Raw genomic sequence first — 25,848 nt, forward strand, 5'->3', positions numbered from 1 at the left:
ATACACGTCTGGAATTGACAAGTCAGTACTGAACACGTCTTATCTCAAGTCTTAAGACTGTGAAGACATGTCAAGTTTGTTCTTCTACTAAATGTTACAATACCCTTTGTACTTCTAAACAACACCGTTGTGAATATGTATTTTTTTCGAAAAAATACATTGTTGTGTGCTATTTTGATTGTTGTTGTTAATTAATTATTTTTTTTGATCGCTACTTGAGAAAACTTATTGATAGATTCATCAAAAGCAGGGCTGAAAAACGCCCACTGTTTCCAAAACTTAATGGCAAGAAGTACTAAGCATCATAAACATTTTTTTTTAATAGACTATGGTTTTGTCTTATCAGCGGTCACGTCTGCTGCAAAGCCACCTAGAGTCTCAATTTTATAACAATGACTATCAAGCAACAATATCTGTCATGACTTTAATTTGGACAGTTTGGAAGTTACGTGTTAATCAAAGATCTGATCAAAAGGGGCCCGGAGCGAATTACAAGTCTTGATAAGTAGTTCGCCAGTGCAATACACGTCTTGAATTGACAAAAACTAAAGAAAGTTTTTAAGAGTTGTGAAGACATGTCAAGACTTGCTCAAAACCTGTCAAGTTCAAGTGTAGTCTTGGCCAAGACTTGGCAAGACTTGAGTCAAGTCTCGACCACGACTTGACAAGTCTTGATTAATGCGCAGTTAGGCAAAGGAGAGTTTTGAGAAGAAATCAATTATAATTAATGCAATTCAAAAACTAGAAAAATTGGATTAAAATAATTTAAAAGAAATTTGCTAATCTTACCAAGTCATTTATGAATAAAGCATAAACCAACTTCTGATGTCCCATATATTCACCACGAAAACTTTTTCAAAGGGCAGAAAAAGTGGACATGACTGGTATCTTTGGACGATATCAGAATTTTTTGTGCTCTATCAAGTGAACTTTGTAGAAGTGCTCGTGTTATATTGTGCTTCTATTTTCACTCTGGAGAGCTTTTTAAGCTGGCCACTGTAAGTGGCGGTTTTCCATATTCGTTTCCAATTGGAAGAAAAAAAACAGCAATAAAAATTGTGCTCAATACTTGATCCAAGACTTGCAAAAAATGGTAAAAACTATTTAAGAGATGATTCTTAATGTGACCAAGCTATTTCTGAATTGAGCAGATACCAAATTCAAGACCGCTACAGTAAAATGTAAACCCCGCAACGTAGGCTCTCTTCAATTCTCTAACTAATCAGGCCGATGGTAAATTTCCAAAATCCATGCCAATAGGCAAAATAAACTCATTTGAAAGATGTGATGATGTGAAAATCAACATTTTTCGATCGGCAAATATTTTTTATCCTTCTTTTCAAAAAGAACTCAAATTTCGCAGTTGATCTTTTTTTCATTACTGAACGCGACCAACTTTGGATACATTGGATACTGAACGCGGATACAACCGCTTTAAGTAGCAAACAAAAAAATCGCAGACCTTTTCTGATCACTGAACTCGACCATCATTGGATACAACCAACATTGGATACTGAACGCGACCATCTTAAAAATACATTGGATCAAATTTTAATAATAGACGTTAAGTTTGGTTCGGAAAGTGAAGGGGCCGACAATTGATGCACGCACTAAAATCTGCCGTAATTGTGGTCAGGTTTGTGCAAACAATGAAACAATCCATAAACACGAAAACCTCTGCCGTAATTTTTCGTCTTGTCAAATAGTGCTATCTGAGCGAACCAGTAACAATCTCACGTTCGAAAATATTCAAGTCAACATTTCTCTACCGCCATTGGTCTATTTGGACCCAGAGTCGATCATTGTCACAATCTCTTCAGTCCATCAAAATCTTAAGATTGCTGGATATTATGTTTTGCAAAAATATTAACCTAGTGGCTTCTGCTATGCAGGCTTTTCGCATGGACGTCCCTTTCTTCTATATTTACAGACAAATGACAGTGAGATGTATTTAACCAATGCCATTTTTCGAGCCAGCTTCTTGTGTGGGCACAAAAAACTGAAACTAACGCAGAGCCTCACTCAAGAAAATGCTCTCAAGATGCCAAATTGTGATTTGTACCAAGTTGTAAACAATCTTCATCACAGCAACACTAACAATAGGTTTTGTGATAATACTCCAAACTGATGACAATTATATCAGTTTCAGCTTCAAAGTATGAATCAAATTTACTGTTAACAAAAAAGAAAATGACAGACCCACAAATGAAGTGCTTTGCTTCGTCAATTCACATCAATTTATGCAGTCATCTGTTGACAAACTAGCCTCGTCTTTGCTTGAAGATGGTTTTGATATACTCAAAAACTTTTTCGAGTTCTGTGACCAAAAAAAGGAATACTGCGGGATTAAATGGTATTATCGCCAGTCTTACGGGGAAATTGTCAGAAAAATCATGCTGAAAATGTTGCCTTCTCAGAGGGTCTAAGTTGACAATTTGAAGTCAGGAAAGATTACAATAGCGAAATATAACTGCGAAAAAACATAACTGCTATTCGAAAACTCTGACTGTAAGAACATGGTGTTTATCATTATCTATATCCGGTAATTTTCACGCTGCAGCTCGTTTGTCATTTGAACGGTTACGAGTAGTCTGACTTGACACCTACAATTTAGACTGTGAGACTGTGCACAATATATGTCAGCATCTGGCGGGTGACGTTTTTCTAAAGATTTGTCAACCGGACGTAAAGTTCTTCACAGATGGCAACCATCAGGACCTATAAGGACAACGGTTGAGAGTATGTATTTCCTCTGTGTACGCAAAGAGTTTGTTCGCTCTCAACAACAAACAGTTGGATGATTTCGATAATAATTCGAAGCCAAAATTTGCTCTCATCATAAATGCTAACAACCTTAATAGTGGAGTCATGAGGGACTTCCATTTAGAACCTAAATTCTTTTCGGACGGACGCCGAGGAAACAATTGATGACATTTTGCACAATCCAGACGATGCAGTGTGTGTGTGTGTGTGTGTGGGTTTGTAGTTTGCGTTGATTTAGGTTACCCCGATTTAATCCACGATGTTCGTCAAGAATTTGATTTGGCGCAAAAGTGTCTAATTAACCAAGCAATTGCGGATATCAGCCACCGGAACAATTGTTGAAGACTTTTTCAAACTTATGAACAACTCTGTTTTGGGAAAGTGTTGCGAAAGCATGCAGAACGGAGAAAACACGTTTACTTTCATTGAAAAACAAGCTCTCCGGAATCGCACTGAGAAGTTTAATATGAAACCTTTAGAATTGTTGATGACAACTTGGCGTTCGTGACAACATGAAAAACCAAGATTGCCTCGGTTAAAAACTACGATAGTTGGCGGCGCAATACTGCATCTTTCTGAGGCATTCATATTTCGGCTTCAATATGAGCATTTGAAACAGTGGTTCAAGCAGCAAGAAAAAAAGGATTGAAATGCTCAAGTCATGAAAGATTTAAAACCGGAAGAAATCTACGAGAAAGCTAAACCGATATTCAAACATTTTGACTGGAAGGACGCGCGTGATTATCGTGATCTATGTCTCACTGTTTTCACGCTTAAGCTCGCTTGATGGTTTAAACGGTCACGAGCAGCCTGCTTCGACTCCTGGAGTTTAGACTGTGCACAATATATGAAAGATTTTTTGAAGATATGTCAACCCGACATGGAGCTCCTCACAGATGGCAACCATCAGGACCTAGCGGAAGAACTCTTGCGAGTATGAATGTCGTCTGTGTGCTCAACAAATATTTGAAAAGTTTCGATGATACACATAAGTCAACATCTTCTCGCACCACAGATGCTAACAACTTCAATGGTGGGGTCACGAAGGACTTCTGTTTGTCACTAATTTCTTTCAGAAAAGCACAGAGGTCACGATTGATGAATGATTGCAATTTCTAGACGATGCTGAGTTTGGGTATGTAGTTTGCGTTGATTTAGATTACCCCGATTTAATTCACAATGTTCGTCAAGAATTTGCTTTGGCGCAAAAGCGTCTAATTAAGCAAGCAATTGCGGATATCAGCCACCGGAACAATTGTTGAAGACTTTTTCAAACTTATGAACAACTCTGTTTTGGGAAAGTGTTGCGCAAGCATGCAGAACGGAGAAAACACGTTTACTTTCAGTGAAAAACAAGCTCTCCGGAATCGCACTGAGAAGTTTAATATGAAACCTTTAGAATTGTTGATGACAACTTGGCGTTCGTGACAACATGAAAAACCAAGATTGCCTCGGTTAAAAACTGCGATAGTTGGCGGCGCAATACTGCATCTTTCTGAGGCATTCATATTTCGGCTTCAATATGAGCATTTGAAACAGTGGTTCAAGCAGCAAGAAAAAAAGGATTGAAATGCTCAAGTCATGAAAGATTTAAAACCGGAAGAAATCTACGAGAAAGCTAAACCGATTTTCAAACATTTTGACTGGAAGGACGCGCGTGATTATCATGATCTATGTCTCACTGTTTTCACGCTTAAGCTCGCTTGATGGTTTAAACGGTCACGAGCAGCCTGCTTCGACTCCTGGAGTTTAGACTGTGCACAATATATGAAAGATTTTCTGAAGATATGTCAACCCGACATGGAGCTCCTCACAGATGGCAACCATCAGGACCTAGCGGAAGAACTCTTGCGAGTATGAATGTCGTCTGTGTGCTCAACAAATATTTGAAAAATTTCGATGATACACATAAGTCAACATCTTCTCGCACCACAGATGCTAACAACTTCAATGGTGGGGTCACGAAGGACTTCTGTTTGTCACTAATTTCTTTCAGAAAAGCACAGAGGTCACGATTGATGAATGATTGCAATTTCTAGACGATGCAGAGTTTGGGTATGTAGTTTGCGTTGATTTAGATTACCCCGATTTAATTCACAATGTTCGTCAAGAATTTGCTTTGGCGCAAAAGTGTCTAATTAAACAAGCAATTGCGGATATCAGCCACCGGAACAATTGTTGAAGACTTTTTCAAACTTATGAACAACTCTGTTTTGGGAAAGTGTTGCGCAAGCATGCAGAACGGAGAAAACACGTTTACTTTCAGTGAAAAACAAGCTCTCCGGAATCGCACTGAGAAGTTTAATATGAAACCTTTAGAATTGTTGATGACAACTTGGCGTTCGTGACAACATGAAAAAACCAAGATTACCTCGGTTAAAAACTACGATATTTGGCGGCCCAATTCTGCATCTTTCTGAGGCATTCATATTTCGGCTTCAATATGAGCATTTGAAAGAGTGGTTCAAGCAGCAAGAGAAAAAGGGTTGAAATGCTCAAGTCATGAAAGATTTAAAAACGGAAGAAATTTACGAGAAAGCTAAACGAATATTCAAATATTTTGACTGGAAGCATTGCGTGATTATCATGATCTATGTCTCACTGTTTTCACGCTTAAGCTCGCTTGATGGTTTGAACGGTTACGAGCAGCCTGCTTCGACTCCTGGATTTTAGACTGTGCACAATATATGAAAGATTTTCTGAAGATATGTCAACCCGACATGGAGCTCCTCACAGATGGCAACCATCAGAACCTAGCAGAAGAACTCTTGCGAGTATGAATGTCGTCTGTATACTCAACAAATATTTGAAAAATTTCGATGATACACATAAGTCAACATCTTCTCTCACCACAGATGCTAACAACTTCAATGGTGGGGTCACGAAGGACTTCTGTTTGTCACTAATGTCTTTCAGACAAACACAGAGATCACGATTCATGAATGTTTGCAAACTCTAGACGATGCAGAGTTCAGGTATGTAGTTTGCGTTGATTTATTTTACCCCGATTCCATCCACGGTGCCCGCCAACATTTTCTTTGAAGCAAAGTGTCAAAGTCAACAAGCGATAGCTATAAACTCTGACGAAATAACAGAAGTTCGAATGTAATTTCAAAGACGTTTACCTCAGTATATAAAGCATTATAGCAACAACATGCAAGCAACGTGTCAGTATTAACGATCAATGCAACAAGTGGAACTTAGACGGCAAGATTATTTGTTGTTCATTTAGCAGGTTTTTTTGTCTGATGTCATTGACGTCAAATAGGTTCATATTCAATCGACAGTTGTCTAGAAAACCTAAAAACGTTAAGCCAAAAACCAGCTTAATCGACATATATAGTGGTTATATTTACTTAAAATTAGGTTAAATGAACTTTTTCTGAACTTTCTACGTGTATTAGAACGTTTTATACGCATTTAAATACTCGATTCTGATTGGCTAAAATTCGTCTATTTACTGCGTAAAATCCTCTGGCCCGGAAGAAGATGTTGAGAAAACTGGTACAAGTTTTACAAGCGGGCGGACGAGTGAACCGGTCGACGTACGTAAAACGACGCTATCGGAGCCGTAACGGAGTTCCACAATCCGAGCGGTTGGGTAGTAACCCTAGGGTTGGTTTCCTCCACTATCCAAACCAAGTCACCGGTCCTAAGGTTTTGCTCAGCAGGCGTCTGCCACTTAGAGCGTCGGTTCAGCGTCGTTACATACTCTCTGATCCAACGGGACCAGATCGCATTAGCATACGACTGAGCACGGGCGTAACGTTTACGATGGTCAAATTCATTATTGCCGACAGTACACAGAATACCGGTGGAGTATTCTCCTAAAAGAAAGTGGTTAGGCGTTATAGCGTTCAAATTGCACGGATCAGCGCTTACGGGTGTTAAAGGACGCGAATTGAGAGCATTCTCCACGAGACAAAAGGTAGTATGCAGTACCTCATCCGTGAGGCGACGCGTGCTAAGAATAGTATACAACACACGCTTGAAGCTGCGTACCAACCTCTCCCAGATACCACCTTGATAAGGCGTGCTGGGTTTATTGAACCTCCACTTTATATCTTTGTGAGCGAGCTCAGCTGCAGAGTTGACAATGTTCCACTTTTCAATACTTTCTCGGAGTTCTTTCTCCGCTCCAATAAAGTTAGTGCCACTGTCGGACCAAATCATGGCAGGTGTACCCCTACGTGACACACACCGCTCAACTCCCATAACACAAGAACTGGTGTCCATGGATGTAACTATCTCGACATGGACAGCGCGAGTAGTGAGACAGGTGAAGAGGAAGCCCCACCTTTTCTCAGTAGTACGGCGGACAGTAACATTTTCTCAGTAGTACGGCGGAACGGCTCAAAGTAGTCAACGCCGGTGTTCGTGAAGGGAGGATACTGGTAAGCTAGTCTCTCCTTGGGTAAGTCAGACATGATTGGTTGCATGGTTACGGCTTGGAATTCTCGGCATCTCAGGCAGTGTGCTTTGATGGAACGCAAAAATTATCTTATTTTCAGTACTGTATAGTGTTCCTGCACAATTGATCTTAGGTATTCAACGCCTTGATGGTAATCTTTATGTGCGTGTGTTCAAGGAACAGTTTTAAAAACGGATGACGTGCATCTAAGATGATTGGGTACTTTACGTTAAATCCAACTTCAATTAACCGCTTGATGAGGCCCGAGGAACGGATTAGCCCATTTAGACTATTAAACGGTGAATGTGGAGCAATTCGGCTACTCCGTTTAACAGATTCTTTGTTAAGAAGATCTTTTCTTTCGGTATCAAAAGACTCTCCTTGCACCAAGTACTGTAGATGACGCTCGGCTTCGTCAAGCTCAGTAGGGTCAGTAATGCTACCATCGAGGCTACGGTAGCCGGCATGTTTCGGCAAAAGCCGGAGAACGTATGCGGCAATGAGCAAGTACTTTTGATTAGAACTAAACTTATCAAAAGGGAATAACGACGGAACGGGAGTTGTCTGTTTTTTAACAGATGTAGCGAGAGGTACAGTGTCTTCTATAGTAACTGCTTGGTTGACGCTGAGTTTGATGTTATTAATGACGTCTTTGTTCGGTACGAAAGGGAAACAGGAATTAGTTAAGAACTGTGGACCCTTGACCAAACTGCTTAGTTGCAAAAGTTCAGCGGACATTCAACGCGTGCCAGCGTCAGCTGGATTATCCTTAGTTGCAACGTGGTTCAATTGGTCAACGCTGGTATACTCCAAAATTTCACAACAAAGGTTTGTTGCTTTTCAGGTTTGCAACAAAGGTTGGTTGCTTTTCATTAGAGTTAATCCACTGGAGAACGGTCGTGCTGTCTGTCCACATGAATACTTGGTTAACAGTTACAGTAAGTGCTTGTGTAATTTCCCTTTTCAGTCGAGCGGCAAGATAAGCTGCTTGTAATCCGAGTTTTGGGACAGTCATTACTTTCGTTGGCGCCACGTGCGCTTTTCCCAAAACAAACGCAAGCTCTGTTTTTATCTTGCCCCTAGGAGTTGTTACTCGGGCTCGACGAAATGCGACGGCACTAAAAATATCCTGGGAACTGTCACCGAACATATGCAATTCTACGTTACCAAAGGGTCCACTAAAGTAACTTCGAGGAATTTTGATACTTTCAAGCTTTGGTAAGTCCGCACTCCAAACCAAAAATCTTTGAACCATGTCCTGTGAGAGCTCGTCATCCCATTGTTGTCCTGTGACACGCCAGATGTCTTTTAAGAGCAGTCGCGCACCGACGGTAAACGGTGCGACAAGACCAATGGGGTCAAAGACTATCGAGACCAGACTTAGGACCAAGCGTTGTGTGAGGGACTTAGTGATAGCGCAGCTTGTACCCCTACTCACAACTAAAATGTCATTAAAGTGATCCCCCTTTAACCCTAGCACATGCGATGAATCCTCCTGACATGAAACAATAACCTTGGGCTCAGTAAACAATAACTCAGCCAAGCAACCTAGCTGTAACTCCAGAACAAACTTAAGTCACACCCTATGAAGAAGGAAAGAAGCTACTGCAAGACAATATAGCATAGTCCATTATGGGGCCCAATATAACAACAAATATCTATACGCCAATGCAGTAGTACACTAAAAGGATGAAAAGATTGAGAAATTTACTAGCCGTGACTCCAGAATAAACTTAAGTCACATCCTAGCAAAACCCAAACCACAACGAACAATCAGCATACTAGCGGTATTAAACAAACTACAGCAAAATTGAATAAACTACAATAGTGTGTTTGTAGACTAAGATAATTGGAAAAGTCAAGAAACAATCCAGCCGTAACTCGAGAATAAACTTAAGTCACATCCTAGAAGGCAACAAGACCAAACCAACTAGGAATCATACAGGTACACACAAACATACGGCGGCAAAGTCAAAATACAACAACAGGAGGGCTAGTAATTTACTAAAATTGAAAAATCAAAGGACAATCCAGCCGTAACTCGAGAATAAGCTTAAGTCACACCCTAGAAAGCAATAAGACCTAAACAACAAACCAGCATACTAGCATACTCAACATAATACAGCCAAGACAACAACATACAACATCACATATGACATCTTACATCGAAATCCGGAAAAGTAGCGGAAGAAAACGAAAAACGGAGTTTTGGGAGAGCGACGATTTTGAAAAACGGTACACGGAGAATTCAAAAGGACGAAACGGTACATAAACGAGCGACAAGGGAAAATTATAGTGATTCGATGGTTTTTTTTGGAGGCCGGAGGTTGTGAAAATCTTCACAACTTTTTCTATGTATTGAATTTCACTCAATTAACGAACCTTCTGAACCATCTTGTTGGAAAATTTGATTTTTTGACAAATTTGTCAAAATTTTCTGCCTTTGTCCAATTTTTTCTCTATTTTTGGTCAATTTATTGCACTTTCTTGAATACGGAACGGTAATCCAGTAAACTGGACGGTTTTATAATCAAAAATACGGTTTATCAATACTCGATAATATTTTTCTTTTTTTTTGAATTGCCTCAAAATTGACCAAAAATTTTCAAAATTGAACAATTAAGCATTAATTTTTCTCAATTTTCTCTATATCAGAAGTTATTTTTTGATATACGAACCAACTGTATAATTTTTGATTCGGTAAATCTACCAAAAATTTTCTAAATTGATGTTCTTTCGTGTCAAAAATTATGTTTGTGGGGCCCCTTGCCTATTTCTTTCTACAAAGATTAGTTAAATTTTATTACCACATGCGAGATCCAAAAAAGTTCACTGGTTGGTTTCTTGCCGTCTAATTTTTTTAAATGAATACTGCTTGATTAATGCACTGCAAAAAAACTAAAGTTTTGGTTCTGTCTTACAGTTTTTTTTATGTGTTCCTCTGCTTTCAAGGCTGTCGGTCATAAGCCCTGGCAGACCCTCTTTCAGATCACCCTTCTTCACAATTCGGGCTGAGCTTTGATTTCCGTCCGTTGAAATGCTCTGTGTAGCCTTGGTGAATGGGCACATGAATCGTTATAGTCAGATCCTCAGATAACATCTCGACTCATTGTTTCGATCAAATAATTCGATCAATTATACTTCGTCCCATTAATTTGATCTATCAAAACTCGATCCATTAACTCGATGCAATCTAATTCGATTCATGAAAATTCTACCCATTAAATACAAATCATTATTATACCAATTAACTTTTAAATAGACATCTACAGAAGTCTGTAACATGCTGTTAAAAAACGCTCCTGAACTCAACTGAATACTTCAGTGCGTTCACGCAATAATTCAGCTAAATCTCATGAATCCGCTTAGGGCGCGGTGCCATACTAACTCGTGAATCCGCTTAGGGCGTGGTACCATATAAACTCTGGCGAAATAAGAGAAGTTCGAATGTAAATTCAAAGACGTTTACCTCTGTATATAAAGCATTATAGCAACAATATGTAAGCAACGTGTCAGTATTAACGATCAATGCAACAAGTGGAACTTAGACGGCAAGATTTTTTGTTGTTCATTTAACAGGTTTTTTTGTCTGATTTTATTGACGTCAAATCGGTTCGTATTCAATCGACAATTGTCTAGAAAACCTAAAAATTTTAAGCCGAAAACCAGCTTAATCGATACATATAGTGGTTATATTTACTTAAAATTAGGTTAAATGAACTTATTCGGAACTTTCTACGTATATTAGAAAGTTTTATACGCATTTAAATTCGTATTTAAATACTCGATTCTGATTGGCTAAAATTCGTCCATTTACTGCGTAACAATTGCGGCAAAATTGAACTTATTCGGTTCTTTTTTAAATGAACTTATTCGGAACTTTCTACGTATATTAGATAGTTTTATACGCATTTAAATTCGTATTTAAATACTCGATTCTGATTGGCTAAAATTCGTCCATTTACTGCGTAACAATTGGGGCAAAATTGTTGAAAACCTTCTTAAGCTTACGAACAAATTTGCTTTGAGATAGTGCTGGGAAAGTATGCGGAACCGAGTAAACATTTTTCTCTTCAGTGATGAACGAGATCTCGTTAATCACACTGAAAATTTTAATACGAAATCTTTTAAACTCTTTGATAACAATATGACGTTCGTGACACCAATAAAAAACCAAATTACCTCGGTGAAAACCTAAGATATGGTGCCGCAATACACCACCTTTCCAAAGCATTCATATTTCGGTTTCATTATGAGCATACGAAACAGTGATTCAATCAGCAGGAGAAAAGGCATCATCATGGATTTTTTAACGTGGCATGTCGAACATGCAAAGGAGCTCTTAACCCAATGCTGGATATGCAGAACTGGTTTTTTGAATTGACAGTGAGAAGGTTTGAAGCACTGCCATTTTTCCAGCTAGTAATTTTTGGTTGGCACAAACAAAGTCTAACCTACAGAGCAAAAGACAGAGCTTCACTCAGGCGATCGCTCAATCGATGCCAAGTTATGATTTGCACCATGTTGTAAATAGTCTTCATCAGAGCTACACTAAAAAAAAGTTTTGATAATACTTCAAGCTGATGACAATTATATCAGTTTCAGCTTCAGAGTATGAATCAAAGATATTGTTAACAAAACAGAAAATGTCAGACCCATATATGAAGTACTTCGCTTCATCGATTCACTTCGATTTATGCAGTCATCTCTAGACAAACTAGTCCAGTCTTTGCTTGAAGATAGTTTCGCTATTGATAAGTAGCAGTCCAATTAAAATGTTAAACTTCGATGAGTTTTATGAGAGTGGCAACTCTGTCTAGAAACCGAAAATTTTGAAATTTTCGATATATTGGCCGTATTTTTTCTGTGCGAAAGTTTTGATAATTTTTGCTTCCCTTAAATTACTGGCAAAAAGATGGCAGCGGGGTAGCAGCTAATTATCGATCCAAATTCAAATGATCTGAGAAAAGCAATAGAAAAAGCAGAAATTTAATTTAATGGATTCATTTAATGCAGAAAATTTATTGACAATTAATTTTCCAGGGTCTGATGAGAGGGCAAACTGATAAAAACATCTATCTTCCCCCAGGATGTAGAGTAAGCTGCTCACATGCTTAAGTCTGAACAGAAGTCTCCTTATCGAAGTGAAATCTTACATGAAAGTCTGGTCAATGGCTTGGCTGCATATTGCGCAAATTTGATTGTTAAATTAGACAAATAAGTTTTTCGATCGCGTCACATTTTTTCTTGATAAGTATTGTCAGAAATTTTTCTCCAATTTCTTATGACTTTGTAGGGCATGAAGTCAACATTCCGAAATAAAAAAAGATCTATTGTTTTATTATCGACAATTTTTTTATCGACCTGGGGTCTCCTTTATTTTTTCTAATGTCTGGAGGTTCTTGCTCTGATTAGAGAGCGCTTTTATAGCACCAAAAGCGCACACAATCGAGGTTCGCAAGGTCTGATCAGGGTTCCAAGTATAGTGCGCACTTAATCAGACGCAGAAGTATTTGAGTGATCGTCTGATGAGAAAGCAAACTCTGGCATAAGAATTGATCAAAGACCATTTCGCTCCCAAACGCTCCCATCACAGACCTCCTAGTTTGGAAACTTTAGCCTTGAAAATGCGAAACATCGCTCTATATAATTAAAATCATACCACATTGATGGAACCGGACGAATGTGAAGGATCCATTAGTGTTTATTGTGTAGTTGATGTTCAAGCGGGCGTCTGGTGGAATCGGGACTGGTGGACCAAATTGAGTACCAGTTTCGATTTCTAAACAAATCAATCTAAAATAGTGTTACCCTGGTTGAGATTCCAGCGATATGCGATTTACTGCCACAACTTTGCATATATTGTAAACAAAAATAATGTGAAATTACAGATAACTCATTAAGTAAAGGCTTGTGGCTGCGCAGGCATCTTAATTTACTACATTTTTAAAGGCCTTCAACTCTTCCATTTATATTTTCTTTTTACAAAAAATATTATTTAAATGCACCGTTTAATTTGTGTTTACATGAGCGGTTATAAGATTCATTTTTTGATTATCTCTCATCAAAATCAAAACAGGTAGCGGTTGCTGTCTGTCAAATCGCATCTAATAAATACCTTGAAACAAAAAATACAGCTGCGCAGAAATTGTTTGTTTTTTTTCACTTTCTTCTAGTGGTTTTCCGGTCATATGTCAGAAAATTTGCTCCTATCGATACAAAAAATTTTGGTTTTTCATTTTCACTTGCAATCACTATGTTGCGTATATATTGGGCTATCAGTGGGATTTTCTGCTCTAATTTATTTTAAAAAAAATATTTTTAGATCACGTTTAATATTACTTTTAATACAATTTTAAACATTCACAATATGTGACGTTTGTTTCATTTATACTTCTTAACACTACATTGCCTTTAAACTATGTTCTGTATTTTATAGTTCATACTCAAAGGAATTAACAATGTTTTTCTTTTTTTACGTAGGTTACAGTGCCATGCTGGTGTTTCCCGGGAAATAAAATATGTATTAAACCGAATCTACCAGACACAACAATTTCCCTATTTTGTTAAATCTTGAGCTACGTTTTTAATCATAGCTAATTTTGATACATTCAAAATACAGGAACGCGCGGAGACATTACTAGTTTGATTAAACTGTTTACAAAAGCCGAGTTCTGAAAAACTATGACTTTAGGACCTTTATACCAATCATACTTTTTGTTCAGCCAATTTTGGCTGATAAATATATTTGGCGGAGAGACAAAAAAAGTTGTATCAATGAAAGGCACTTGAGAAAAACTAATCGTTGAATAGAAATTTTTATTTTTTTATCCCGGGGAGGTAATTAGGATAAAAATTCTCAAAAATGTGTTCTTATTTGCACTTTTTTAACGTGTCAATTACAATAAGAACTGACACGTAAAAAGGGCTACTTTAGAAGTAGTTTTATTATAGAAGAGAAAAACGTTGCTCAATAGAGTTCTAGTACAATTTATTATTAATAGTGGCTTAAACAACCTCAAGCCAAATTTCAGATTCGCTTTATTCGTTCTTTTTGTGCTTTTCATTGACTGTATTGCTCAGCAGTTGGGGAATCTCTTGGTGCAACTTCTTATACTCTAGCAAATAAAATATTTACTCTTTGGTGTTACAAAAATCCATGAGTGGAGTTCATTAACACTATGCGAGTGTGACTATTATTTTTAACAAATAGGTTTTGACCGATCCACAATTTTGCAAAAAATTAGAAAAGTTGTGTGTCCCACAAACGATGACCATTTCCTAAGAAACAATCATCAAGATAAATTTTTCAAAGGTCCAGCATACATTTTAAAAAGGCCCTCTTTTTTGCTTCACAATTTTCACAATTTTCACAACTTTTCAAATTTTTTTCTTTATTGCTCTGTAGCATTTTATATTGTTTCTAAAAACTTCAAAGTCGCTTTTTCACGATAATTAAATTGAAAAAAAAACTAAAACTAGAAAAAATTATTTCGCAGATAGTGATAAAATTTATATTTTTTCAAAAAAAAATGAAAGAGAATTAGGCACGGTTGAAAATTGTTTGAATAAGTATATCATACAATGATTTCATTTCTTGCAATTTTATTGATCCTCGAATTTTTTTTTTATTTCAGTGTTTTTGTTTCATTTTCAATCTTAACACACTCTACCAACAGTTTGTCTACTTTTATATTTATTTTCTTCCAAAAACGCATTTGTCAATCTTGGAACTGGTTGCAAATAGTAATTAGAAAGCAGTTTTGCTAAAAAAAAGAAATTTACTCATTTTTTTCATCAAACCGTTATCTTGTAGTTATTACTTCTACAAATATTTTCTAGAAAATTTCAAGGCTGTATCACATAACTATTTAATAAAATTTCTCTAGCAATTCATTAGCTTCAGCCTCCAACTTACCCAAAGTATTTTAACTTTACATGAATTTTATTTCATTGAGGCAACTCATATAGTATCATCAATTACTTTTTGTCAAAAAATTCATAAAACTGATTTTTTGGAAGTTTTCATCCGAATAAAACTTGATTTTTTTTCTTCAACTTAACAGTCTGTTTGAGCGATTCTACACAATTTTTTTTTTTTAAAGTATAAATGCAGGGAGCAGGTTATTTGAAAAGACTCTATAAACTATTTTTATTTCCAACAGTAGCTTGCTTTTATTATAAGTATGTGTTTACTCGTAAATTTTCTTTAAGTTGTCAGACGACATATCAATTATTCTGGAACGGCTTGTAGGAATGAACTATGTGCAAAAATTCATTTTGAATTATTTCACAGCCCTAGTTCTATTTTTTCGACAAAGTATGCGCAAATTATTTTGAACTGTGATGATCAGCGTTTATTCACCTAAAAAACTCTCTGGAGTACATGTACCAGATACGCTACTTATGCGTTTTTTTATAAAGTTTTTCGTTCTTTATTTTATATTTTCAATTTTAGTTTTTGATGAGAAATTTAGGGGGAAATACACATTATCAGTCCTCTTTTTATAAAAAGAGTGCTTGTCCAATTTTGTAAATATGATCATTGGAGCTTCATTGAGAATCTAAACTGCTAAAATGAGTCTGCTGAGACATTGATTTCTATATTTGTAGTTTTGAGATACTTCCCAATTGTGCGTTCAATTGAATTTTAATTGACTTCAGCGATACGGTGTTCATATTTTTGTTGGTTTTTGTTCTCAAAATGGAACTCAGGCAAAAAAAGCTACATGCGAAAAATTTTTCGGCCCGATCAAAACATTTGAACATGCTGGAAATAAAATTGTTGGGGTCATAAATAATGCATAACATCCACATAAAAATCAACCCTAAGTTTTTGTTTAGGGGGTTGAATTGGCATTCATGCGCCGAAAAAATTCAATTTAAAAGTGGCTTTTCGTGCAGAGAACGGATATTTCACACCGGATTTCAGTTAACAATAGAAGACTTTATTGACATAAGCATATTCGTTTAATAACAGAACCATGTAAATTACTTTCACAAATTGTAAGCAAAAAAGTACCAAATGAATAAGTAATATTGTTTTTTTTTCTAAGAGGAGACGACTGTGATGCTTGCAGAGACAAAGTGATTTTCAAAACCAACAGCTGAAGATTTTCATGATTATTTATTTATACAGTGGACAAAAACAACAGTGGACAACATTGACATCTGTTTCAATTAGCATAATATAAACTTCTTGAAGCGTTGTGATCTTTATTTATGATCTAGTTTCGAATCATTTTTTGCAGATTAGCTTTTTTATTTATGTCAATTTTGACACTTTGTTATGATCCATTGCGGAAAGCGATGAGAAAATTGGAAAATAAAAATCCAAACAAAAAATTGCGATTTGGAGTTTTAATTGCTTTAGCGATCTCTAGACAACAAACAGAAAAAAATATATCCTAAACTGTCAATTTTTTGAAACTGCATGAACCATGCAAATCTGTCCGTAGCGCAATATTTCAACAAGTGCTTGTCTTCCATTCACAGCACATTGTTCCATGAGCGCAAAATGATCAGACAACAAGTGAACTAGGAAAAAACTTCTCCCATTGCTAAAACATTGTTTGGTACACATCTTGAAGGGAACTACTCAATGATAAGGCTACTACTTAACGCATCAATATATCAATAAGAGCATGCATCCACGAATAAGTCTCATTGTGTTCCTTGCATTTCCATGCTTCTCATTCAAAATTATTGAAATAAAAAAAAGTTGAAAGTTTGAGTTTAAAGTTTGAAAGGCAATGATTACTAAATTTAAGATTTCGTAGCTAATTACTAGAAAATAAATTAAATAATAAAAAAATAAACAAACATAGCTGGCAGATTGCCAAAAAATAGCCGCAATAGATTCGTAAATCGGCAGTCTAAAAAAACAGTAAAAAAGACAGACCAAAAAAATAATCTTTTCATTGAAGGCTGATATGTTATATTTTGATTAAAAATCTGCATAAGTTTATTGCTGCCTCTATTAGCTGCTCTCAAATGACCTTCATTTAAAGTGACATATACCCATTTGACCTTAGCTCTTTGAATTAAAGTAAATAAAAGTCAATTTCAAAGTGACGAAGTCAGTTTTGAGAGTGCGGTAAGTCAAGTGTGACCAAAAATTTAATCACACGAATGAGCAAAAAACTCGCTCAACTAAGAGCGAAAAATGACGTCACACCTGCAATTTAGTTGAAATTGCACGAACGAATGAACAAAAAGTGGCTGTGACGTCATATGGTCGTAACAAAAAGCATGAGGCCGAAATAAAAAAAATAGCCGGAAGAATTCCGGAAGCGACTCGAAGCATCAAAACTTCACTAACAAAACCGTAATTGAAGCGGAAACCACTACTTTTTGTATTAAACCGTTAACTCACTACCTCTCCAGGTCTGCTCTATAAATTGGTGAAACTTAAACCACTGTCACCAAGAGAAACAAAATGCAGCAACATTTTGTATCATTGAAAACGTTTGGTAACATTAAAAAACCGAAAAAATTAAATTGGTCAAAAAAGTGACGGACTGAAAAAATTGACAAGGTTATCAGATTGCCCTCAAATAATTCATGATTTTAATCTGAAAAAGATCGCAAAAGCAAACGGCAGATAATAATCTTAGAAACAAAGTTCCAAAACTGAAAGCTCAAATTTAAGAACCAGAAAACACCTATAATTAAACTTCTAATCACTAGAATTATAACAAAAAACAACACACACTTGGTCCTTGTTGTACATATGCTAGACAACATGATTTCATACTAATTCAAAAATTAAATGGATCATAGAAAAGACATAAGCAGCAGAGTAAACCAAGGCAAAAAATCTTTTAATTCAAAACCAAGGCCGGAAGAAAGTTGCAGTAAACAGTCGTAGTTGGAAATTGAGGAAAAGGCTTGCTATCAAACTCTAAGTACTGCCTTATGTTGAATGAAATCAAATGAAAACCAAAGAAATGACAAAAATCTAAGAAAAAGCTGAAATCATTCATTTTTAACAACTGAAAAAATCAATATACTTAATATAAATGTAGGTGACTGGACAGAGATAGAAAGATACTAAGATACTAACTAGAATGTGAAGAATATGGTCACAATCTAAGGAACACAGTAAAAAACACATACTTGATTTTTGAAAGATAAAAATCAAGAAAAAATTCAAGAAAAACGAATACATTTCGTTGTTCAGCTTTCAAGACATATAAAAGATAACTACTCATCCGATACAAGGATCTATGCTCCTGATGAGAACAAAAAATAGGAAAAAGCACAACTCATAAATACGAAAAATTGAAACATTTTGCAAAAAAAATGGTCAAAAAACATTTAAGACAGCATTCATGAAAAAGCTTTAATTTTTTTTAAAAAACCTAACACCAAAAAATGATTGAATTTTTATTGAAACGAAATTAAAGTCCCTCAAGTTGCACAAAAAGACTATTTCTAGCAATTACAACCAAAATACAAACAAAAAAACTGACGCAAATCGGAAAAAAAACTACCAAAATTGGATTAGCATATGTAAATTTTATAAAACAAAAATACATCGAGGTAGAAAGAGGCGTTGAGTATATGAATTATCAAAGAGAAGTTGCCATAAAAACTGATTTTTGACAAAAATACGGTCAAAAGAAATTAATAGAAAAAAAGCCAAGAATTAACTAAAAAGTCAAGAAATATGTGCCAATTTTCAACTTGAAACGCCTTTTCAGGCTCTGCAAAACACTTTGGAATGAATTTCCAACGTTGCAATTTCAATATAGTATCGGATAAACTTTATTTCTATAAGAAACCAAATTAAGAGCAAAAAAATTAGTCCACTTAGTCCAAAAAACGGCTAAAAACGGTTATCTATATGTGCCATTCAGTCAAAAACTACTTTTCAATGTCAAAAAGTCATTCACTAAACGAAGCGCATGATCAAAAAACTTTTCTCGCTCAGCGAAAATCTGTTCACCGAGACAGCATTTCTCACTTTCGCTTTTAGGTCAAAATGCCGAGTGAACAAATCTACTCCCTAGAAAAAAGACAGAGAGAAAACCAATACTCCTCTTCGAGTCGTAAAAAAACAAAGAGAAGGCCAATAATAGCCCCAGCTATCGCTGTGCGGCCATTAATAATAACAATTAATAATAATAATAAAATAATAAAATTGAAAACAATAATTGTAATCATAATCAAAACAGTTCAAAATCGGAATTTAAAAAAAAAATGAACGACTTTTGACCATTGTGTCATGGCAGTTTTATGTACTTCACAAAGACTCATGAACAATTTGTATAACGAATGAACAGTATAACGTGTGAATTGAAACCAGCAATGGGGTCTGATGATTTAACCTAGGAACAATGACGAGCAATTAATATATCTTTTTGATTTATTCTCAGGCTGTAAATATTGAACATAAAACATTTGTTGTCTGGGAATTTTGCTTTATGAAAAAATGGAAGTTACAGAACTTTTTTTATGAACTTGAAAACCTATCAAATTCATAAATTTTCTATATAAATTTTGTGTTTTAGGAATTCGTTAGAAGAAAATTTTAGATTATCAATTTTCCGGTCAAACCGGGGTAACGAAATGTCAAAAGAAAGTATCACTATTGCAAGAAACCTTCAAATAATTTATAATGATTTTTTTTCAATTTTGGTGGTTTGAATTTTTTTTTTAAAAGTTTTATTCTGTCAATATTTTATCCAGTATCGCAAAAAAAGATTTTCTCTACAACTCATCAATTTTCAATAGCTATTATTTTTAGATTAAAACATGAACGGTGAGATATTGTTTTGGAATGAAGTATTTAGTTATAGTCATCACTAACTAATATAGCGAATTATATTATGCGTTTTTAATGTGAGGAAATAAACTAAGCATTGGCTCTCACTGATCGAACTATATCGCTAAGCATTTAGCTGCCTCGCGCAGCTGAGTTTGTTGTTGTTGGCGGCTTTTCCTCTGCTGCTGGACTTGAATCGCCAGGCAGTGGATTTTATCCTCGCAGAGTTGGAAGAAGTGCTTTAGCTACAATTTCAACGCTTTTTATAGCGCTGGTTTGTACTGTTTTCCAACTGGCATAGCCTGATTGGCTTATTCACTATGTCGACATAAACTATGGCAACAGCAGAGTAAGATTGCATCATATAGCACTTGAAATGTTTTAGTTTGGTATTGTGTCTAGTATTGCTACCACATTATCTATCACTGAACTCCTGGTTTTTTGTTCTCACGAACAGTTTCCTTGAAACCAATAGGTTATAGAATAAGAGAAAGACGAAAATGGTTCATAACACTCCTAAAATTTCCCATATTAGTTCTACAAGTATCAAAAAACGTTTGCAATGTTTCATAAACTATTTGAACCCCGTCGACTAAGGAGCTAATAATACAAATGAGCAAAATTTCTAAATATAAAGTACAAGTAGAAAACTACTAGCCAGAAAAATGATTTCCACTATAAAATCGACCAAAAATTGATGCAATACTATTAAAACCCTTCAAAATTTTAATTAAATGATTTTTGAGAGATGCAGGATGCTATCAAATCCCTTCCTGCAAGTCTTGGTGTTTTAAAAGTGATTGAATGGAAAAAAGAAATATGGCTAATGTCGAAGTTTGCAACTTTGTCGCTTTTAGTCAAGACACTATCTTTTAGATTAGGGTCATGAGCGTGTGTTGAAACTAGTTTCAGTAAAAAAAAATTATAACCCAAATTGAATGGAAAAAAACTTACCCAAATTAAAGAAATCCTGACTCCTGATTATTTCTCCTAACTTGCTACCCTCATCCGTGAATAATAGTTAGTCAAAATAAAAAACGGTGACGAATGAAATATTAAAAATACCAATATCAATTGTTGTCAAGTTTAGTTAAAAAAACAGCCGGTTATATTTATTTCCCTATTTCGAAAGAATGGTTGGAAAAATACTTTTGCTGACTGATGTGCCTTTACTTTATTTTATTTAACGCCGACTGAAGCTAATAGAGACTGATTATTACAAATTTGTCATTATTTTTCTTCAAATCTTACGCGTTTTGCAAAAAAAAACTGAGGGGAAAATGTGCCAAAATAAACTATAAGCCAACCTTCTTCGTCCACGCACAAGGTTCCATTTCGCTCTTCCTCGTACACTTCGACGGAAACAATACCTCCCTCTAAGATTACCCTTCGCACTTCACCCTTATTATTTGGGTTGTAAAAGTAGATGGCCTTCAATGTATCCAATCTCACACCATCCACCCAGATTTGCACACCCACCAATTCCTCGTGATGCCACACGATCGTAACAGTTAACTGTTTCAGACTCAAATCGTATGCTGGGGTGAAATGGGCTTCCACGTGCCCATAGACTGTTAAGTCTATTTCGTCATAAAATGGCAATATGCAGTCCGAGATGGTAAAATCAAAACTGCTCCCAAAGGCCACAACTGCGGGTAGAATGGGCGCCGGACAGTTAACAGCAGAGGACAAATTTGAGAAGTCTTCAAAATTACCAGCGGGAGTGATCGTTGTTTGGCTATCGTCCTGACTGATTTCATACAGGAACAAACCCGGTATTCCAATGTTGGTTAAGGCCCACAAATTCAGCATCTCAGGTGTTCCCGAAAAAGGTAGCTCCACCACGGTGCCTGATAAAGCACATAAAACATTCTCGTGATACGTAGATAATGAGTATCTGTGTTTAAGTGTACTGATGTTCCTAGAAGCAATTTAAGGAAACATTTTAAAGATTCAAAGGTTAAATGTTAAAAATAGCGCTTTTATGGTATCTACTTTTTATTTATGAAATGACCCGAATACAGCGAATTCAAAGCGGCCCAAACATCTCGATTAGCAAAATTCACTACATATATATTCGTTTGGTGTCATGTGGGTGAACTAATTGAGTGCCGAGCTCATAATCGTGGTTAAATAACCGAGTGTTAGAAAAACAGTGATGAGAGGACTAATTATAATCCACATTTTTGAGGGAATATTTTGATAGCGCCTCATCTATAGTGCGGCTTTCTACGCATACACCATGATAGGGAAAGCAACGTCCTTTCTCCCTCATGCATAAAAGCTTCAAACGTTGCATCAAAATTCCATCTTTATTCATGTCATTTTCCTCTTCATTTTGTCTCAAAATCAGTTGGTTTTTTCAACTGATAGGAACGTTTTTTAAAATTTTTTTGGCTCTAACTAACTCATGCATGCAGTTCTACCTGGTACACTTGAACTGTCCCTACTGAACTGCGTTCTTGAAAGATCATGAAGCTCTTCTTTTATACTTTTGAACGAAATTATAATATTTACCCTACAACATTCCTGCAAGGACCTTCTATAATCTTGCCATTATAGCATTAAAACTAAGAAATTCGTGCTTTTTGTGGATTTTTGAAATGATCTGATTCCACTTAATAAATCATGAACGTGTAAGCAGCGGCAAATGTGTTAACAACTTGACCTATTATGATGCATTAACATCGAAAAGTAGAATTACCAGTGTAGCAGTGAAAATACTGAATGTGCACCTTTAACCAATCAGAGACTGAGAAGACACTATTCTCTTTTAAATAGAGAGAACTGAACTAACTGAAGTCAGTCGTTTAGTTAGATAACCCATGTGTATACATTTGACTCAGGTGCTATGCTTCTTATACACCGTAATAATAGAAGTTTACACTCAGTGCTTTACAGAGTCGGTTAGTCTTAGAGATATAGGTTAGTCTACTTCGCGCGCAGAAATAAGTAGCCCTAGCTCTTTATACTTTAAGGCTGTAAAAGGAGCCCACATCGGGTCTGCCCTAACTGGTGCGACCAGTGAGTTAACAAACTCTAACTGTAAAAAGAACTCACACAAAACACCCGTTTTCGTTTTGAGAAAGAAATCTAGAACTAGATTACATAGCTTATTACTTTTTGTTTACTTAAAATTTAAGAAAAAGGGGAACACAACCCCAACAAAACAAAAATTATTAACACCTAAAGAAAAGATTTAACTAAATGGATCATCAAATTGATCAACCTTCTTCCCACGTTCCGACACACTCGGACGAATTACAACTAGCTGTTCTTACACAACAGAACAGGCGTTTAACACGCGAAATTCTACCCTTTGAAGTTAAACACTATCAACACCAAGATGAATTAAATATTCTTTTAAATACACCTAAACAGCTTAAATTACTCTAAATTGCAGCAGAACAACAACCTCACCTTTCTTTACCCGAAAAGGCATCACAGGTTTCACGGACCGCCTTTCTTTCATATTTAGTTGAAATTTACGGACCTGAACTCACAAAAGGTTCAGTTCTTTTCATTTGTGATCCACTCACAAATAATCATATCTCACTAATATATGATACTCTGTTTCACCCATTATCAGACACAGTATTTGAATTCCTTAACGGAAAATGGTCTGAAATACAACCATCAGATAGAAAAGGACTATTTAGAAAATCTTCCTTTTAATTTCTTGAACGCCTTGCAACGGCACTAAACACTAATGCTTTACACTCTCGAAAAGAAAGCGTACACAAAATTGCTCGACAGGAGATAGAAAGATTTACTCAACTACTCAAAATTTATATAAGCTCTGTCACAGATGCAGACTTAAATGAAGAAGAGATTTTTGATTCTCTTTCACTTCTATCTTGGTATTTACACAGACTTTGAAAAGTCTGGTTAGACACATCTTTCCAGCCACTAAATTAATAGCAGAAACGTATCCACGAATAATTACAAAATTACCAGAAACACTACACCATATATAAGACCCAAACTGATTTCCACAAAATTTCGTGCATATCACATAAAATCCATCGGAGACTATACAAAAATTATCAATTAACCACCAAAACATTGAAGTTAAAATTTATAATGCAGAACCACAACCAATTACTTGCACGAATATCATAGAAAACACAAATAATTCTTTCGAAGTTTCACCTAGTGAAAATATGGAAACAATTATTCACTCTCAACAATCAGAGAGTCGTATAAACGAAACTACGGAAACAGATTTTAACTCAACATTGTTAGACGATGGAACACTCTTTTCATCACACACAGTAAACACATTAATTGACTTTGAAGATAACCATCAGAATAATAATACAACTACTAAAACTACTGAAAACACAAATATTTATCAAAATCATCAACACAGACAACCTGTGAATTCAAATGAATTGACAAAAAATTCAAACCCATTAAACACTACTATACCACAATTGCCAAATGGAGACACACCTTTACCACGTCTACACAGACAAAGTTCATTACACTTTAATACTCAACCCATCATTTTAAATAATTCAACTCATCCCACACAAGGGGCTAATGAAAATGTACCAATTGCTCCACAACAATTAGAGAATTCACACATTTCTGCCGCACATATAACGTACAATTCAAATCACGTACGCCATACGCACCGTGGTCTAATGGATTCGTTGAAAATAGTAACACCAATTGAATACTTTTCTTCGCACATTCCTATCTCACAATATGAGACATGGTCACATAAAGTAAAAGTTTTTGCAGTTGCATTTAACTCAGTTTGAACCAATTTAAATCTTTCACCGTATGAACTTGTATTTGGTAAAGAACCAAAGAAACCCATAATGTTCAATCTATCTTCCACCACAGATCAATTACGTCATCATCCACAAATTGAAAAGCTACAGAAACGAACCTTTGCACATTGCGTTCTTAATCGTGAAAAAATACACTCGGAGGTCTATAATGAAGTACATAATTATTTAAACCAAAATAAACATTTACGCACATTTATAAATTGCCGCCTTGGAACGGCACAACCACTCAAAATAAACATTTATGTTTTAATAGTAAACAAAACCACGCAAATTGGAGTACCTAAAAAGATCCAACCACAGAAAAATGGAACTTATAAAATAATAGATACCCCTACATTGGTCACGTATAAACTCGAAGATTTCTCTGGTAAACAGATCACCCGTCATAGAAGCAATATAGTACGATATTAACACAATGAACTCTTCGTTCAAGAAAAATTTGAGAAATACTTCTCGGATAATTCCCTTTTAAAACTTCATCCAACGAAGCCACCACTTACCAAGTCGAAGACTCTCTCGTTCAGTCTAGACAGTCTAGGGGTACCATTCACAAATGACCTCCCCCCAATCACCTAGTAACCTGTCTGATATACCCAAATACACTTCGGAAAACAACACTACAAGAAATAGTAGCCTTCGACGGCAACCAATTAAAGACTATAGAGTATTCATAACACAATCAAAAATTACGGCTTCACGAACAACGCACACTTAAAACTATTCACACTTCACTACTAGAGCACACATAAAATCACCCTTCTCGCTTTAAATAGCCAAATACATTTTAGCATAACACGCTGAATAAGTATAAAACACAATACGGATAAAAATATAATTCCCTCGTTCTCCTACACGAGAATGATAATTCGAATAGTTCTTTCACCCCTCTCCCCCGTAATACAATTACTTTCACTGGGAAAGCTAATCAAACCCGTTAACTCAGTAAACAAAGCACACGGACTATCTCTTCACCTGCTACCCTAGCAGAACCACAAAAACCCCCCCATCAGGAAATGAAAGGAAGGGAATTACAGGCCATTCCCCACGATAATAAAAAAAAATTAACTAATAATTAGTTAATAACCGACCCACAGCTCTGTCCG

At 35.9% G+C, this 25,848-nt stretch overlaps 2 protein-coding genes across 3 annotated transcripts in view; one reads left to right on the forward strand and one right to left on the reverse strand.

Annotated features, from left to right (window-relative positions):
* The window catches only part of LOC142342723 (uncharacterized), a 467,707-nt gene that overhangs the window by 304,014 nt on the left and 137,845 nt on the right, over window positions 1-25,848 (forward strand). The gene's annotated exons all lie outside the window — the stretch shown is intronic.
* LOC142342993 (uncharacterized) overlaps window positions 1-25,848 on the reverse strand; it is a 97,309-nt gene that overhangs the window by 59,157 nt on the left and 12,304 nt on the right. Inside the window, exons 3-4 of the mRNA XM_075394675.1 lie at window positions 21,251-21,793; window positions 12,837-12,956 (exon numbers count right to left, since the gene is read on the reverse strand). Coding sequence (XP_075250790.1) covers window positions 12,837-12,956; window positions 21,251-21,793 — 663 coding nt within the window. The remainder of the gene's footprint in view (window positions 1-12,836; window positions 12,957-21,250; window positions 21,794-25,848) is intronic.

The sequence above is a fragment of the Convolutriloba macropyga genome, chromosome 7 (genome assembly GCF_964194025.1).
Source record: "Convolutriloba macropyga chromosome 7, txConMacr16.3, whole genome shotgun sequence".
NCBI lineage: Eukaryota > Metazoa > Xenacoelomorpha > Acoela > Convolutidae > Convolutriloba > Convolutriloba macropyga.